Consider the following 15622-nt stretch of genomic DNA (forward strand, 5'->3'; position numbering starts at 1 on the left):
GCTAGTTGCCATCAAATTACTCAAATAATGGAAAGCTGGAAAGTCTGAAGTCTGATTTGTTTCCTTTATTTCCATTACATTGATCAGCTATTTGGTACCTGAAAATCAAATTGCAGACATTTTGTACTACCTTAAACTGCTCCTTCTCTGTGCCCTGGGGGCAGAGCCTGTGCATGGTTGTAACAGTGGAGGGGTTTTCAGTCTTATTTCTCTTTTTAGCAGTGAGGGGATGGGTGACAGTGCTACACCATGCATTCTTTCTTAGACCTTACAGGGGAGGGTTCCCAATCCTGGTTTTGCAGGGAAAGTGGACTTTGTTTGCTTTCTTTAATTTGATGTAAATGCACATAATCAGTTCTAAAAATTTATGTCTTGAGCCTTGGAAGTCATGTCAGACTGAACTAGCTAGTTAATTCCTCCTTTCTCTGAAAGGCTTAACTCCTTACACCTTAAAGAGATAATTGTGCCAGGAGTCTTCTCTCCCATTGCTACTGGGAGTGACTTTCTCTGGCTTCTGAAGTGGATCTGACAAATCCAAACTAAATCAATAACCTTGAAACTCAGTGCGTGGGTTTGACTCTCCTGTACTCCTGCACTTGTGACAGCAACATTGGTGTTGCCATATTCAGGCATTGTGTTTTTTGAGAAACCTCTAAATTTCCTTGGCTGTCCCGTGGTGCAGGTCGCTGTGGGAAGGGAGCAATAGGAGGGGGAAGGCACTGGAGTGTGTCCCGGGGCCCTGCCTTGGGAGAACTCTGGTTCTTTGCTGTGTGCGAGAGCCAGAGCTTTGATAGTGCTGTAGAAATTGCATGGGTTCCTGCGGAGCTTTGTGGAACAGCACTAAATTTGAACCCAGATAATCTCAAGAGACTCCTGTGGTTTCGGGGACCAGGCTCTGCTTCCTTGTAAGGAGAGGCACATGTGTGCATTTTTACATTCAAATCTTTCCATCCCGCTGCTGGTGGTAGTTCCAGAGCCGTGTAACAGCTGGGCCGGCCTGCCCGCGGCCCCGCCCTTGTGAGGCGAGAGCCAGGGCTCCCGTTCCGGGGAGAGAAACCCCGGCTGCCCCTGCCCTCACACGGGACAGGGCTGTGCCTTCAGCTGCTGGGAGTTAGCTCCAAATCCCGGGGAAAGCCGCAGGCACAGCCCGGCAGGCTGCAATGGCTCCTTGCTGGTTTCAGAAAGGAAGGTGTAGCCTTTAAACCAGCAACGCTTGCCCTGCTCTACTATAAATAATGAAGCGAAGTGTGACCCTGCTCACTGAGTAGCTCAGTCTTATATAAAACAACCAGTTTTCAGGATTTCACACCCTTTCCCCTTGTTACATTGGCTACCTGGAATTAGGCACCTGGATTTTGGTGTGGAAATCTCTGATCTCCTCAAGTAAGAAATATGCAAAATTAGACTTGTTTCCAGGCTGCTCCACCAGACCAGCTCAGCCAAGCGACCCAAGGCTCCCCAGATGAACACAGGGCTTGGTTTGGCTGTGCTGGGCCCTGAGCTCTGCTGCAAGCACAGCTCTGATTAAACTGAAATACCTTTGTTACAAGTGCTGGCCTTAAACTGACACCTCATTCTTGAAGTCTGGTTAAGCAAAAGAAAAATGTGCTTTCACATTTTGATTAAAACCTCAGGTTCAAGTTTTACAAACCTCTAATGATTATTTTCAGTGTAATTAACTGGATTAAACATGATAAATTGCAAATAACTGGTAACCTTAATATTGGAGAACTCTAACAAGAGATGTTAGTTTTGCTTGTAAGCTGTGCATAAGAAGGGGGGTTTGTAATGCTGACCTTTTTTTGATTAGTTATATATTCTAGAGCATTCCCATTCTTTCCTTGCTTATGACTCTCATCTCAGTTTCATTTCATGCTAAATAAACCCTCATATTTACTTTGCAGCTTTGTTGAAGACTCTACCTTAATCTGAGAAGAATTAGTACACATGATGGAATTATGTACATCCCACTGGAGCTCACATGCCCAGGCTCCTGCCTTTATTCTGCAAGGTACTTTAACCTGAAGATACTTTAACATGATGTTGCCATGGATGTCTGGCATGAGCACCAATCAATATTCCTCAAAAATGGACTGTTAACTGCTTGAACTTTGAAGATTACTGTGATGTTAGGATTTCTCTTATACTGGCATAACGTTCTGTCATTGTTACGTGACATTATACCTACAGAACTATTAATAAAGAATTTTGCTAGAAGTACTGATTTCTCTTTGCTTTTATAAAGTCAGTCAGGAGACTGACCACTGGGATAAAATAAAGTTTGAAAGCTATTTAAGTAACTAAGATGCGTTTAGCAGTCTGAGGAAAGTTGCTTTTATAATGTTCACATTACATCAGAGCTGACACTGAGGTCAGTGTCCTGGATTCTTGAGAGCTCAGCTCTGAACACTTGTAGGGCTGAGTTTTACTGCCTCTCTTCCTGGAGCCTGGCTGCTCACAAAGGCTAAAGATTTACTCCATTTTGGTAGGAAGAAGCCTTATGAACAAAAGGACATTCTAAATACTAACACCTGCTTTTTTGCTTTATTAATAATTAACAATCCTTTTTAGGTTTTATTTAATTCTGTGCAGTTAGTAGTAGCTAGTTCTACTAAGTGTAAAGACCACTGGAGTGCAGAGGGGCTCTGTTCTGTCAGCCAGTCACAGACAGTGCCCACTGCAGTGGGCACAGAAACACTTCAGGTTTTCAGAGAGTAAAGGAAGACACAGCCAGACTCTAGCAGTGACAGAACAAGGGACAACAGGACAACTTGACCTATAAGACAGTCTTCAAACACAGAATCACTTTTACCATGAGGAGGTTAAAAACTGGGGCATGTTGCCTGGGGTGGCTGTGGAGTCTCCATCCACAGTCAGACCCAAAGTCAGTGGGATAAGGGCTGAGCAACCTGCTGCAGCCAGCCCTGCTCTGAGCACAGGGGCTGGACCACAACATCTCCAGAGCCCCTTCCAACCTCAGCCTTCTGGGACCTGAAAGTGCCATAAAATGCACTATTTATTTAAAACAGGCAGTCCCATGGCTTAGATCATTATCTCTTGCAATTAGCAGCACAGTATCCTGTGGAGATACAGGGCCTCAGGGACACAGGACTGATCTATGTACCTAAAAAACTCATTCTCCAGCTAAAAATTGAAGTGCCCATCCAGTAAAACAAAAGGGTGACCTGACTGAATAAAAGCCTCAGTACATCTTATGCCAGTAGATGACCTGAGGTTCCTGTGGGATCCTCACACTCATTACTCATCTCCAAGTTGCAGAGCTCTCTGCCCATAGCTTGTTCCATAGGATTTTACAGACATTCCAGCTTACCTGGCCTGTTGCATGCCAGTGATGGTGACTTTATTTTCCTTTTAAGTCTCTCCAAATACAACACAACGTGGCCTTGTGTTCACAGTGAAGGAAGGCACTGCAGAACAGGTACTCTGTAATCACTGCTGCCTAATAACAGACTCCTTGGACACGACTGCTCTCCAGTATTTCTGCTGTCATGTTAAAATCCAGTTCCTTCTGGTCTTTTTTCCACAAGTGAAAATCTTTTCCGTGGAAAATACATGCTCATTTGGCAAGAGTTTGGAAAAATTCACTGTCCTCCTTTCACAAAGGGATGGTCCAGCAACTGCAGAGCAGAAGGCCGTTCGTGTTGATCTCTGCATTGAAGGTTCCACAAATCAGTATATAAAATTAATATCTATGCCTGTGATGTAAAACCTAATTCAAAAACCTGTAAAAACCTAATTGCAAAATTAGCCTTTATTATTATTATTATTAATCCATTCACTACTCATTTTTAGTTTGTTTTTTTTTGTAAAGTTGATAGAAAGGAAGGGAGGCTTGAAGGGAAAAGACTGTTGGAATTTATGAATTATAAAATGAAAATATTTTATTATTAAAGAAATCATTATTATTATCCTAAATTCCTTTCAAATCTTTTAATAATTCTGTTTTGGCTATTTCAAGTGCATGAACAATGTATCTAAGAAAGGTGATAATTTTCTGTTTGAGACTCTGTCAATCAGGTTCTTCTGTCATCTCCAATCAATGTTATGCATTTTAAGAAGCCCATGGCTTTGTTAAAAACAAAACAAACACCACAAAAATAATTCTTATAATGTGTGAATGCTAGTGGTTTGGGGTTTTACAGAGAGAACTTTGTGTTTTAATAAGTATTATGTTTCAAATAAGTAGGTGTTTCCTGGACTGGCAGTCATAATAGATTTTTCCACTGCAGAAAACAAGAATTAAGTCAATTTAGACTTAATTTAGACTTAGACTTCAAGCCAAAAGGGCTTGAATACTTTTTGATGCAGAAAACATCTGGGTTGATTGTCAATGATTCCATCCAAGTAGAGCTAGAGCTTGGCCAGAACCTGAACTCTAATTGGTGGGTATCACTTAACACATTTTAAAACAAGACTCTTAAATGAATTCTCTCTTAATTCCATTCCACTTCCATTTAGAATGCTGTCCTTAAAACAACTTGTCTGACATAGACCAAACTCAAGCAATACTGGAACAGCAAAACACAGCAAAGAAATTTATCAAAGGTTCTGTCCAAAATTTAACAGTGCCATGTTTATGCATGAAAATTACGGGGAAAGTCAATGATGACTATAAGGCGTGCAAAAAGAGAATCTGTGAGGGCTTTTTTATACCATTATAAAGAGTAAAGCTCTTATATATATGTTTTAGATATAGATATAGATACACATATCGATGATATAGATATAAATAAAAGGCTTTCCGGAAAAGCTGAATAGCCTATGCATTTACAATAAAACCATATGTACCACAGCCTAAGCTCCCATGAGCCATCTCCAGAACACAACCCCCCTGCATGCTCCCTTCCATTCTGCAGTTCTCCCTACCTGGTTAGGCAGGCGTGCACAAACTCCGCAGCCGCGCTGGAGAAGCGCTCGGGCAGGGCCGGCATCAGCCCGCGGTGGGCCCCGATGTAGAACATGGCCGCCACCCTGTCCATGGAGGCCAGAGGGGGTTTGCCCGTCGCCATCTCGAACACGGTGCAGCCCACGCTCCAGATGTCAGATTTCCTGCCGTAGCCAGAGTCACTGATGACCTCTGGAGCCATCCAGTAGGGAGTGCCGTGCACGGAGCGCAGCAGCTCGCCGCGCGTGCCGCCCAGGCTGGCCCAGGCCAGGCGCCTGGCACAGCCAAAGTCAATCAGCTTGATCACCCCCGTGGGCATGAGCATCACGTTGTTGCCTTTGATGTCTCTGTGCACCACGCAGTTGTCGTGTAAATATGCAACCCCTTGTAGAATTTGCTTGGTGTATTTACACAGGACAACTTCTGGCAAGGGCCCGAAGCGATTCAGAATGCTGGAGATGGAGCCACCGGGAACAAACTCCATGAATATGCTTAAAATGTTGTCTTCCAGGCAAGTTCCTAAATAAGTTACAATATTTACATGCTTCAATGTCTTCAAAAGATCAACTTCCTCATGGAACTTCTGATACTCCTTTTCTGTAGTGAGTTGATCTGATGTGTCCAAAACCACCTGTTTTACAGCTATTAACTGTCCCTGGCTTGTCAGACCACAGTACACCTGCAGTGAAACCAGCACTTATCAAAACAGGACACAAGACAACAATTGTGTATTTACTTATTTTACATAAAAGCTTTGTGCTTTTCATGTTTCATATCTCACTGTGTAACCCAAAATATTTAACCCATTTCTTGACTAAGACAACAGCTATTTTTAAGACAAGGTGTAGCTCAACGATGACAACACATCTCAGCATATTCAGACATTAACTTACTGTGCCATAGGCTCCCCTTCCAAGGACTTCTCCTCTTGTCCACATGACAGGATCTTTGGCAGCTAAACTGCTTCTTGGTAATTTAGTAGATTCATCAAAGTTTAGAAGGCCATTTTCTTCATTTGAAGCCAAAAAGGCTTTACTGTAACTCTGCTTGAAAGATGATGGTCAGTGTGGGGAGAAAGCAGAGAGGAAAAGACAGGCTTCATTTGATCCCCCCTTTTTCATAAGGAATAATTTTTCCTGGCATGACTTTATTTATAGATTTTTATGCATATAAATTGCTCAGCTCATTGACAGAATTGCTATATAGGTAAAACTGTATAAATATTTTCAAGTATAAATCACAACAGTGTATAACCAGAAGGTTACAGCATTACATCTTCCATTGCCACCAAGACAGAAGAGCACTTAAAAGAGCAGGATACACTCTCTTTTTTGGTTTCACAGACTGCTAAGCTGAATATGGCTATCATCATGCTCTAAGTAACACATGCAACACAAGTCTGGTGAAAATAACAGGCCATGACTTCCCAGGAAGAAGAGACTGCTTCAGAAAGATGGCAATAATTATCCCATCTAGCCATGGTTCTCCCTGGGGGAAGTGAGAACAGAGCTATAATTGGCACCACCTGTGGCTGCAGAAGCACAGGGGAGTGTATCAATATGTAGTGAAAGACATTTCCTTATAAATTTGTCATTTATATGGACAAAGAGCTAACAGGACCAAGGAGAAGCAGTACTGGTAGAGAAACACCTTAGTAGGTGAAGGCATGCAGCTGACTTGTGGGCCAAAATCTGAGCCTTCTGAGCTTGAGGTTTTGATTAAGCATTAATTAAACTCGATAAGCCTGTCTGATAAACCAATACTTATGGCTCATATCTACAAAAGTATCTGGTTGCACTCAGAGACCCAAGGTAAATGCCCTTCTGGATATGCAAGACTATTTGTAGAGTCTTTTCATGTTCCTGTCCAGATCTCCAGCTCTTGCCTTGCCCAAAACCTTTTTATACAAGCTCTTCAAACAGCCTATTCTCTTTATTCACTGCAATTTGTCAATTTATATAAGCTTTGGCAGCTATTCCTGTCATGCCCTACTACCTTCTGGCTTGTGTCCTGACATGCAGCCTCTAACACAGATATATTCAACAGAGCACTGGAACAATCAGTGGGCAGCTGGCCCAAGGAAAAAAGACTTGATAAATCTCTTTAATAAGCACACATTTCCCATTTTTCATCCAAAGTTGTGTGAAGCATCACTCAAATTATTTAGCAAGTTACAAGAAGAAATTACTTTTACCTTCTCTAGGGCACTATTTATTATTGCTCCAGCTCCATTCATCATATTCTCCTCTTCTTCTCTCTGTGTGGTTTGTACTTTAGAACATGTATTTTTTGTTCTTGAAGAGTTGGTGTCTTTTTCTTCAAGCATTAGCAACTCTTTGGCCAGACAACAAAGCAACTCATCAGTCACATCCTCAGCATCTGACCAGGAAGAAATGTTTTGACTTGTCTGGGGACTGGGGCTTTTGGCATTTTCTGTCCAAATCACTGAAGCCTGAGTCAATTCATTTGCCAAACCACTGTTTTGAGGTGTGTTTGCACAACTGTGATCTAATATTTTTGTAGGAGACTGACATTCCAGTCTATCTGAAAAGGACAACTCACTTTTATTGACAGACTGGTGTGATTCCCAGCCTTTGCCACCATCCCTGTGCCCCCTGCACTGGGGCACACAGATGTCCTGCTCTGCTGTCACCAGAGTGTCACTTGGAACAACACATTCTCTGCAGCCTTGATCACTGAGCTGAAGGAGATCCTGGCTGCAGGCAGCAGCTCTCTCATGGCTGGATTCGTCCTGGCTGTCTAACAACTGCTCCAAAGAAACTTCTTTAATAGTTGAGAGGTTTGAATTTGTAAACATTTCATTTTGCTTACTTGACTGTGAAAGCTCTTCTAAAAATGTGAGCTGATTATCCATGTCTCCATGGAACAATGTTGTGCTACTCAAGGTGTGTGTTAGAAAACCCAAGTCAGATGCTGCTGCATTATCTTGCTCTGTGTTGCTGTCACTCAGCTTGGTCCTTGTGTCCTTTGTGACCAGACCTTTCTGCTTTTGTTTAGCACCAGGTGTGATCTTCTTTGGCTTGGAATGTGTTTTCTTTTGAGTGTTTCTGACTCTGCTGCTTTCTCCCCCTTTACTGCAGGTAGATCTGCAGGTGCATCTTGCTGGTGGAACAGAAAAATCACCTCTATGACACCTGCCCTCGTGCTGGTCGAGGTCTCTCACGCGGGAATACACAGGAGTTCCAAACATTTCATAAATACCTGGGCCTTGGTCCTCTGAATTTATTATCTTGAACATGTCAGTGTATTTCAGATCTACAAAATCTGAAGCAGAGGGTGCACGTGGCAGACAAAGTGGAGTAACATGTTTCTTACAGACAGCTGAATTTTTGCAACTGCAGGAGCAACTCTGCTTTTTAATTTTCTGAGCACTCTGACAAACATGGCCTTTATGTCCTTGAGTGGTTTTTTTCTGATACTTCATGGAAGCCTCAGATTTCACTTTTGTCAGTTCCAGACATGGGGAAATCTGACTCTTAGCATTTGATTTTGTGGTAACCTCTTCAGAAGCAATTAAGTCTTCAGATACTTTTATCTTATTATTAATTTTAGATTTTGATGAATATTTATTTCTATTCATCTTTAGTTTATTTTTGTCATTTTCTTTGGGAGCAAGAACATTGAGGCTCTGAGGAACTGGAGGAGGCAGGGTACAGACACCAGCCTTTTTTGTGGCAGGTGTTTCAGCAATGTGTGGCTCCCTGGCTGGCTCTTGTTCAGAGAGTGTAACATGAGCAACAGCTACAAGCTCACTCTGGTCCTCTGAAGTTGCTTCTGACATGGCTTGATTTTCTATTTCAGATTCAGAGAGACAGACTTGATTTTCTGACTGTTTTCCAGAGGGACCTTGAGCTTCTACTCTCAAGGGAATTAGTGCAACTACAGAATTATCTTCCAAGGCTTGGTAGGCCTCTATCACTTCATTTTTATAGGAAGAATCTAAATCCTGATTGAAAAGCACAAGGTTGGCACTCTCAGCACCTTCCTGTGGTTTATAATCCAGCATCATCTCTGTAGTATTTTCTTCTTCCAGACCAGTTGTACAGCAATTCCCTGCTCTGTTTTGCTTCTTGCCAGCTCTGGAGGCATTGCTGTTGCTGGACACTGTAAATGCTGCCTGGGCTGTAAACATGCCACAGCTCACCAGAGCACTGCCTGAGCTCAAGTGGGGATGACTCTGACCCCAGAACCTGGCTTGGCTCACAGGATTGATGTTCTCACAAACCACTGAGCATGGGAATCTCACCTGGTTCTTCTTCCCAGTGTGGATTCCTACATCAGCTTCCCTCCACTTTAAATGGCTTTGGATTTCTTCCTTCTTGTTGTTGAGGTACTTGTCACAGTTGTTAATGCTGAAGTAGTACAGGTCCTTCACTGGAGTGAACTGATCAGAAATTGTGGCCAAGATCAATTCTGATGACTTTTCACTGTGCCTGTTTAATAAGTTGTCTAACTGATACTGATAAAATTTAGTAACTGGTTTTATAGGCTGAGGAATAGAGTTCATAATATTTAAAATATTTTTGATGTTCCTGCTTTCATTGACAATATCATCCTTTAGAGGAGCAAGATGAATTGTTCTTACAGACTGACATGTCACTGGTGGCAAATGAAACTGTAATTTCCATAAAAAAACATTAATAGTGTGCTACACCACAGATACAGGTAAAAACTAATCTCTAAGAGACAAGTAGACTTAGGAAAAAAATTAGAAAATTATTATTCTTTTATATATTCCTATATTAAAGCTATTATGAAGTAGAATATCAGACTCCTGAGAAAATACATTATTTTTTGCATATTACTTGCATTAATTTTCTCAGATCCAGAACTATTTCTAAGTATTTCTTAGTTCAGAAAGTGGGATCTTTTGCTTTAAGGCACAAGTCATTCTGCACGATTTAGAACCAGTGTTTTGTCCACATTTACAAATCTTCTTGTCAGTCATTAACTCTGTCTTGTGGCACTTCATGTTTGCTACAGGAATTCAAGGGCTGGGCAGTGGCTTCATGTGCCAGAGCTCCTCTCTCACTGAGCACTCCCCCTGAATGAGAGCACCACTCTAATGCTGAGATTTAAAATCTTTTTATGTAACCCTCCAACATGTGCTGACACCATTAATTATATTCTCAATGGAACCAGAGCTCATGTAAGCAATTTTTTAAAAGGAAAACTAGCCCATTATAACAGAATGCTATTGCATCCCTGGAGAAAACAATTCTAACAAATTATTTATAGACTTTAAGGTACATTATATTAAATCTAAACACATAGAACCATGTTAAATGGCCACAGATTCAGCTCACAGTTTTAGGTACACTGGAAGACAGCACAGTCTGCAGTCAGTTTGCAGTGAAGTGAAATGGATAAAACCAAGGGCAGCTGACACAGAAGTCTGTTGGGTCAGGGATGTGTTTTACTATTCCTCCCTGCTCCCCATCACATTTGTTGAAAGGTACCACATACATTTGAAGGAGTACAGATCAGAGGAACTCAGTATTTTGTTTGGACTATTCAGATGAACAGTGAGAATGATTTTCTGAAAATAGCATTTCTGTTCTTTACTTTATAGGAAATGAATATTTTTATGCAAATGAATGCAATAGAAATAATCACCCAGTCATCTGCTCTGAGTGCTCATTTGCATGTCTATATTCAACATCAGTTTGCAATCTGCAGGAAATTTTTGTTTGCATTCCAAGGGCAAACTGAGGTTTGAACATGCCAGGAAAAGCAAAGTGTTGGTTTGAATTTGACAGTCCTGAAGGCTTTGTCCAGCCTGCCTGGCATTAATATGAACGCTCATTTTATCCCAAAGGATACACCTCTAGAAAGCCCAATACATGAAATAAAGCTGCATTAAATCACACCAAGGACAGCTAAACTATTTTTCTTAAATATTTCTCTCCACTTGAAATGTTTTCTTTTTTTTTCTCCATAATCATTTTTATAATCCTGTGCCAGAACTCTTGGTCCAACTTCTATATTCTCTTCACTTTTTTCCTGTGATCAGTTGTATTCTGTGATGGTTTCACTGAAGTTTACATCTGATTCAATGGGTTGAGTCTTTTCTACAAAAGGCTATTAATTAATATACACGAAGGTCAAATTTTTTTTTTTTCTAAATACAGTATATTTTAAATGGTGTGGAGTATTGATATGTAAAATTATGAGCCTGTTTCTAGGTAAAAAAAATTTGTGTAATCCTATTTACATTTTTCACAAAATCTCATGTAAAGTATGTTTAATTCTAAAAGACTATTTTTTATTGGCTAACACAGTAAATTTCATCAATCATCTAATATCAAGATTATTTTAGAATTCAACTTCAATTTTAAATTACCATTTCAAAGAAGTGTTGGGGGTTTTGGCAAAACTAGACATCTAATTTAACAATTAAGATGCACATTTTAATTAATTTACATATTTCTAAAGGTTTTGTATCTTTTTGAACTTTCAACCTTTTATCTCCAGAAGTCCCTGATGTAACATCCTACTGCTAATTTGTTGATATACACCTCAAGATTTGCTGACACACATGTATAAAATAAATTTTAAAATATTTTGCATTCTTAAAAAAACTACAACACCTGAGACTAAGCAAACTACCTACACTACTTCAGTATTTGTATTTTTAAGATTTTGAAAGGATATAATATTTTTGCCAGTGATCATTTTATACATAACATTCTCTCACCTCAGATTTCTTGTTCCTGGTTTTTAGCATTGTAACAGTTAACCCTTAAAAATCAAAACAAATGAAATATTAATTTGATGTTCTTAAACAGACTACAATTCACATTTATAAATTAATTTCAAATTGTAGTGTTCAGGGGATCAAGGATCTGTCTGTGGTTGCAGGACTGTGCCATAAATCTGCAGTGCAGAAAAAAAGTTGTAGGTTGAAATTTAATTATGATACTGAACTTCACACTTCCATTTGCCACAGAAAACATTAAAATAGTATAATGTTAAAATATTTTGACACTAATAAATTTTTATTTAGAAGAAATGCTTCTCAGTTGTAGATGTTCGTTAACCACAATGTGTAGCTAATTAATATTGCCAATATGAGGGAGAAAGATGTCATCACTCCAGACACAGAGAATTACACTCCACATTTGTGGCACAGTTTGACAACAGAGTAGCAGGAATGGTGCAGTTTGTCACTGCTTCTCTTTATCTCCTTCATTCTGCAAACACACACAAACTTATAATTAAAGAAGAGGGTTAACATGGCTGAAGTCTCCCTGAAGACAGCAAAAGACATAAAGGCAAGATGATAACCAATATATAACTATATATAAAATTTGTGACTTGTAAAATTGAACTTACTTTGTTGCATTTGTGCTTTTATTATCTGGAAAGTATCTAAATCCATAAATGCTGTTGAAGTGTTAGATTCTGGGCATGAGGTCTGCAGCAGAAAGCTGAAGTCAAAGCCACATCCCCTGTCCTCTTTCTTTGAGGAGAAAGATAAAGAAGTGTGTTGTCTCCTGGGTAATGCTGTCTGATTTTTACTTGGAAAACATTCCACTTGTTGGTCTGGCCATGCTCTGGAAGTTGGTGCAGATTGGCTAAAAGGCAAAACAAAAATAACCAAAATACAGAGCAAAATTAATGGAAGGAGCCAGTTCAAACAATCATATGGCTGGTGAATAATGTGACCAAGAGGTTTGTAAGATCCCAGAATGCCAAAGTGTCTTTTCTTTATTTATCTGTGAGGTTGTGCCTCTCCCTGGAAATAGCAGACTGCAATGCAGAGGTTGACTACAAGAGAGATTGAATGACAAACAATGTCAACCAAGCAACAAGAGAAACCTAAAAACATTCAGTTCACCTTCCCCTTCTGGACAAGAATTGATTGCTTCCAGTGTGGAGTTTTTATGAATCATCAGGAGAGTGTGTCAGAGAATTCTGAAGACCAGATGTGCCTTTGTTAATAACAAAATATGCTATGGCCTGCCTGAAAAAACAGAGGCTGTGCAGACAAGCCTCAGTTTTGTGCCATCTGTTTTCTGAAGAATGAAGAATGTGGAAAAAGATAAATACTGTGACTGAAAAGAGGTATCAAAGTGCAGTCTGAGTTGTTCTTAAAGCTGTGTACAAGATTATTGTCTGGATTTAATAAGTCAAATAACCCCATACCATATTTCTTTATTGTACCAAATAATTTGTTCACCTAATGCAATATCCTGCCTCCAGTGGCCAATAATTGATATTGGGAAGAGACAAACACTACACAACATACAGAGCTGTAAATAATGTCCAGGAAATAGTTTTCTTTTTCAGGGCATGAACCCTCTTTGTTCCCATTTGTGCACACCCAGGTGCAATTAAATACTGATGCTTCTTACCTGCTTTTTCCTAGAGCTTTGTCTGACTGATGCATTTCTTCCATTATATTGTCTGCATTCTGAAAAGCAACAACACTCCCACAACCTGCAGTAATACATCAATGTTTGCATAAAAGCAGATTAATTCCAGTGACACATGGCAAGTGCAGTTACTTTGGGGCATTAAAGTGTTATTATAAAGAAGTATCAGGAAAAGAAACAAGAGCAAGTTACATTTCACTAATTTTTGTAATTTATTGATATGTTAATGTATAATTCTGAATTATTTTTATTTCCTTGGTAAGTTTATTAATTCAATGGGCTACAAAAGCAAAGGATATCTTTAAAAAGCCAGTTACAGCTCCTATCTCAGGAGAATAGAAATAGCAGACAAATATTGACAGAAATTTTATAGAAGTAGAGCACTTCAAAATGTGAAAAACAAACCAAATCTTAGGCCTTTACAAAGGCAGAAACGTACTCTGATTTTGTATTTTTTATGGTTGCTAAGTTTTGACAATTAGCCAAATTGCAAATTGTTACTGTACTTTTCCAGCTTCAGATCTACATTTTACACTTTCAACACATAAGCTTTGGGTTAGACTACCTTTTTTGCTTCTCCTCTTATTTTGTTTGTTGTCAGACATACTCTCCTTAAATGTATTAATGCCCAGAAACCTGAAAAGAAAATTGTTAAATGATTTCCAATTCATATATACAAAGTGCTACGTTATATTTCATTATTTGAGACAAAAGTAAGACAAAAGCATTTAAAAGTACTTGAAATGAATCAAAGCACTGTAATTTAGCAGTGAATTTAGCACAGAACCAAAGAGCTCAGAAAGTTTTTAGAGGTAAACCCACAACATATGCTATGTTGAAGTTGACTTGAAAAGGCTTTACTCTTAATTAGAAGATTGTAATGTTCTTTTCCTATGACTAATCAGCAGTAGCTTGGCAAAGGAACTGGCTGTCACCCTCCTGGTCAGCACAGCTGTGTGTGGGTAACACTGACCCTGACACAGTCACCACTGCTCTTGGTGCTTCACAATTCTAAAAACACCAACCCTCTTTTGCAAGATTAAATTCCAACTCTAACAACACCATAAGATGCCAGTGGCCTAAACAAAACAGAACAAACCCAAAGTGCAGACTGGTAAAGAAGAAACATGAAAGGGTTAAGTAAAAAGATCTGGAGTTTTGAAATTCTAGAAGGCTAATCCTTAAAAGAGAATTAATCCCCGTTAATAGTTTTGATGGATTTGGGAGTCTTCCTGAAAAACATAGTGAACTTCAATTTTTCAAGTGGCAAGAATACAAATCAAAGACAGTGAAATTAGCTATGGAGGTAGCTAAGAAGCCAGCACTCGATGTCTCATGCTGAAGGCCAGATAATCCCTGACAATGTTCATCCCATTATGTTCACCTGTTAAGAGTCAGATAGTGAACTTCCTAAAAACTCCCCATATTTTTTTCGATACACAAAAAACTCCATCAAAATGATAACTGAGAATGTTCTGTAAAAAAGGCAAAATCTTACAAATCTTACCTGGTTCTTCAGCAGCGAAAAGTGAAAGAGGCACAGCAACTCAAAGGGAAATTCGGGAGCATTTTCAGCTCGCAGCTGCCTTCCTTCGCTGGCCAGCGAGGAATTGGACAGCAGTGGCACAGAGTTTGGTTTTATTTTGGGCTGTTTCCCTGAGTGCGGAGCAGGCAGGAGCCATTCCCTGGGCTGGCACTGCGGCTGCTGAGTTTACACCGTGTCGCCCCGGTAACCCCTCAGCCCGGGGGAACGCGGCGGGCAGGATTTAATTCAAAGAGCAGCGGTGACCTATGGAAACAAACACAGCCCAGCTGAACCGCAGCGCTTCAGGCTCCCATCACAAGTGCTCTCAGCACACAAACAAAACCCTATTTCTATCTTATGTTTACCTCCGTTTATGCTTTTAGTACCTGGTGTGTTTCCACATCATTTTTACTTCGCACTCAGTCCGCTCAGGAGGATTTGTAATTTCCTTTCTAGCCGCAGATTTTAAGGGTATTTCCTCCTTTTTTTAAAGTAACAGATTGTGCTAAGGGGCAAGACGGGATAAAAGAGGTATAGTGGGCTCAAGCTGAGTTAAAAGGGTGTTTAAGGGAGCTGCTTTTCTGGATGCCAGAAGGATTTCGCCGCTCCCCGGGTGACACAAGCGACGGGGAAGGCTTTGGATGAGGCGGGGACAGGGACACCAGTCCTGGGGGACACCTCAGCTCCCGGAGGGCTGACAAGGGTTGAGGGACATCTGAGGGAGCCCTCCTGGACTCTCGCTGACGGAGAATCTGTGGGAGCAGCCCCCGCTTCAGCTTCGCGCCGGTGTGA

General features: G+C 40.3%; 2 protein-coding genes across 2 annotated transcripts in view; one reads left to right on the forward strand and one right to left on the reverse strand.

Moving 5' to 3' along the window:
• The window catches only part of CCNT2 (cyclin T2), a 25680-nt gene extending 23463 nt beyond the window's left edge, over positions 1-2217 (forward strand). The window contains exon 10 of the mRNA XM_058027526.1: positions 1905-2217. Coding sequence (XP_057883509.1) covers positions 1905-1927 — 23 coding nt within the window. The 3' untranslated portion in view covers positions 1928-2217. The remainder of the gene's footprint in view (positions 1-1904) is intronic.
• An 887-nt stretch (positions 2218-3104) lies between these two features.
• MAP3K19 (mitogen-activated protein kinase kinase kinase 19) lies at positions 3105-15236 on the reverse strand. Its single transcript, XM_058028513.1, has 9 exons — positions 15217-15236; positions 13871-13941; positions 13285-13369; positions 12263-12504; positions 11625-11668; positions 7101-9542; positions 5800-5949; positions 4888-5585; positions 3105-3669 (listed from the first exon to the last, which is right to left on the reverse strand). Exons 1-9 carry the CDS (start codon positions 15234-15236, stop codon positions 3603-3605), a joined length of 3819 nt encoding a protein of 1272 aa, XP_057884496.1. The 3' UTR covers positions 3105-3602.
• Between the last annotated feature and the right edge of the window lie 386 nt (positions 15237-15622).

This window comes from Melospiza georgiana, chromosome 7, assembly GCF_028018845.1.
Source record: "Melospiza georgiana isolate bMelGeo1 chromosome 7, bMelGeo1.pri, whole genome shotgun sequence".
NCBI classification, from domain to species: domain Eukaryota; kingdom Metazoa; phylum Chordata; class Aves; order Passeriformes; family Passerellidae; genus Melospiza; species Melospiza georgiana.

Bases quoted from the DNA above. Each gene is read 5' to 3' on its own strand.
- MAP3K19 (XM_058028513.1), bottom strand. From the start codon at position 15,236: ATGATGTGGAAACACACCAG. The intron at 12,505-13,284 runs GTAAGAAGCATC...TTTGCCTTTTAG, and splicing joins AAAGCTCTAGGAAAAAGCAG to CCAATCTGCACCAACTTCCA. The intron at 3,670-4,887 runs GTAGGGAGAACT...CCTTCAATGCAG, and splicing joins GTGCACGCCTGCCTAACCAG to AGATCAACACGAACGGCCTT.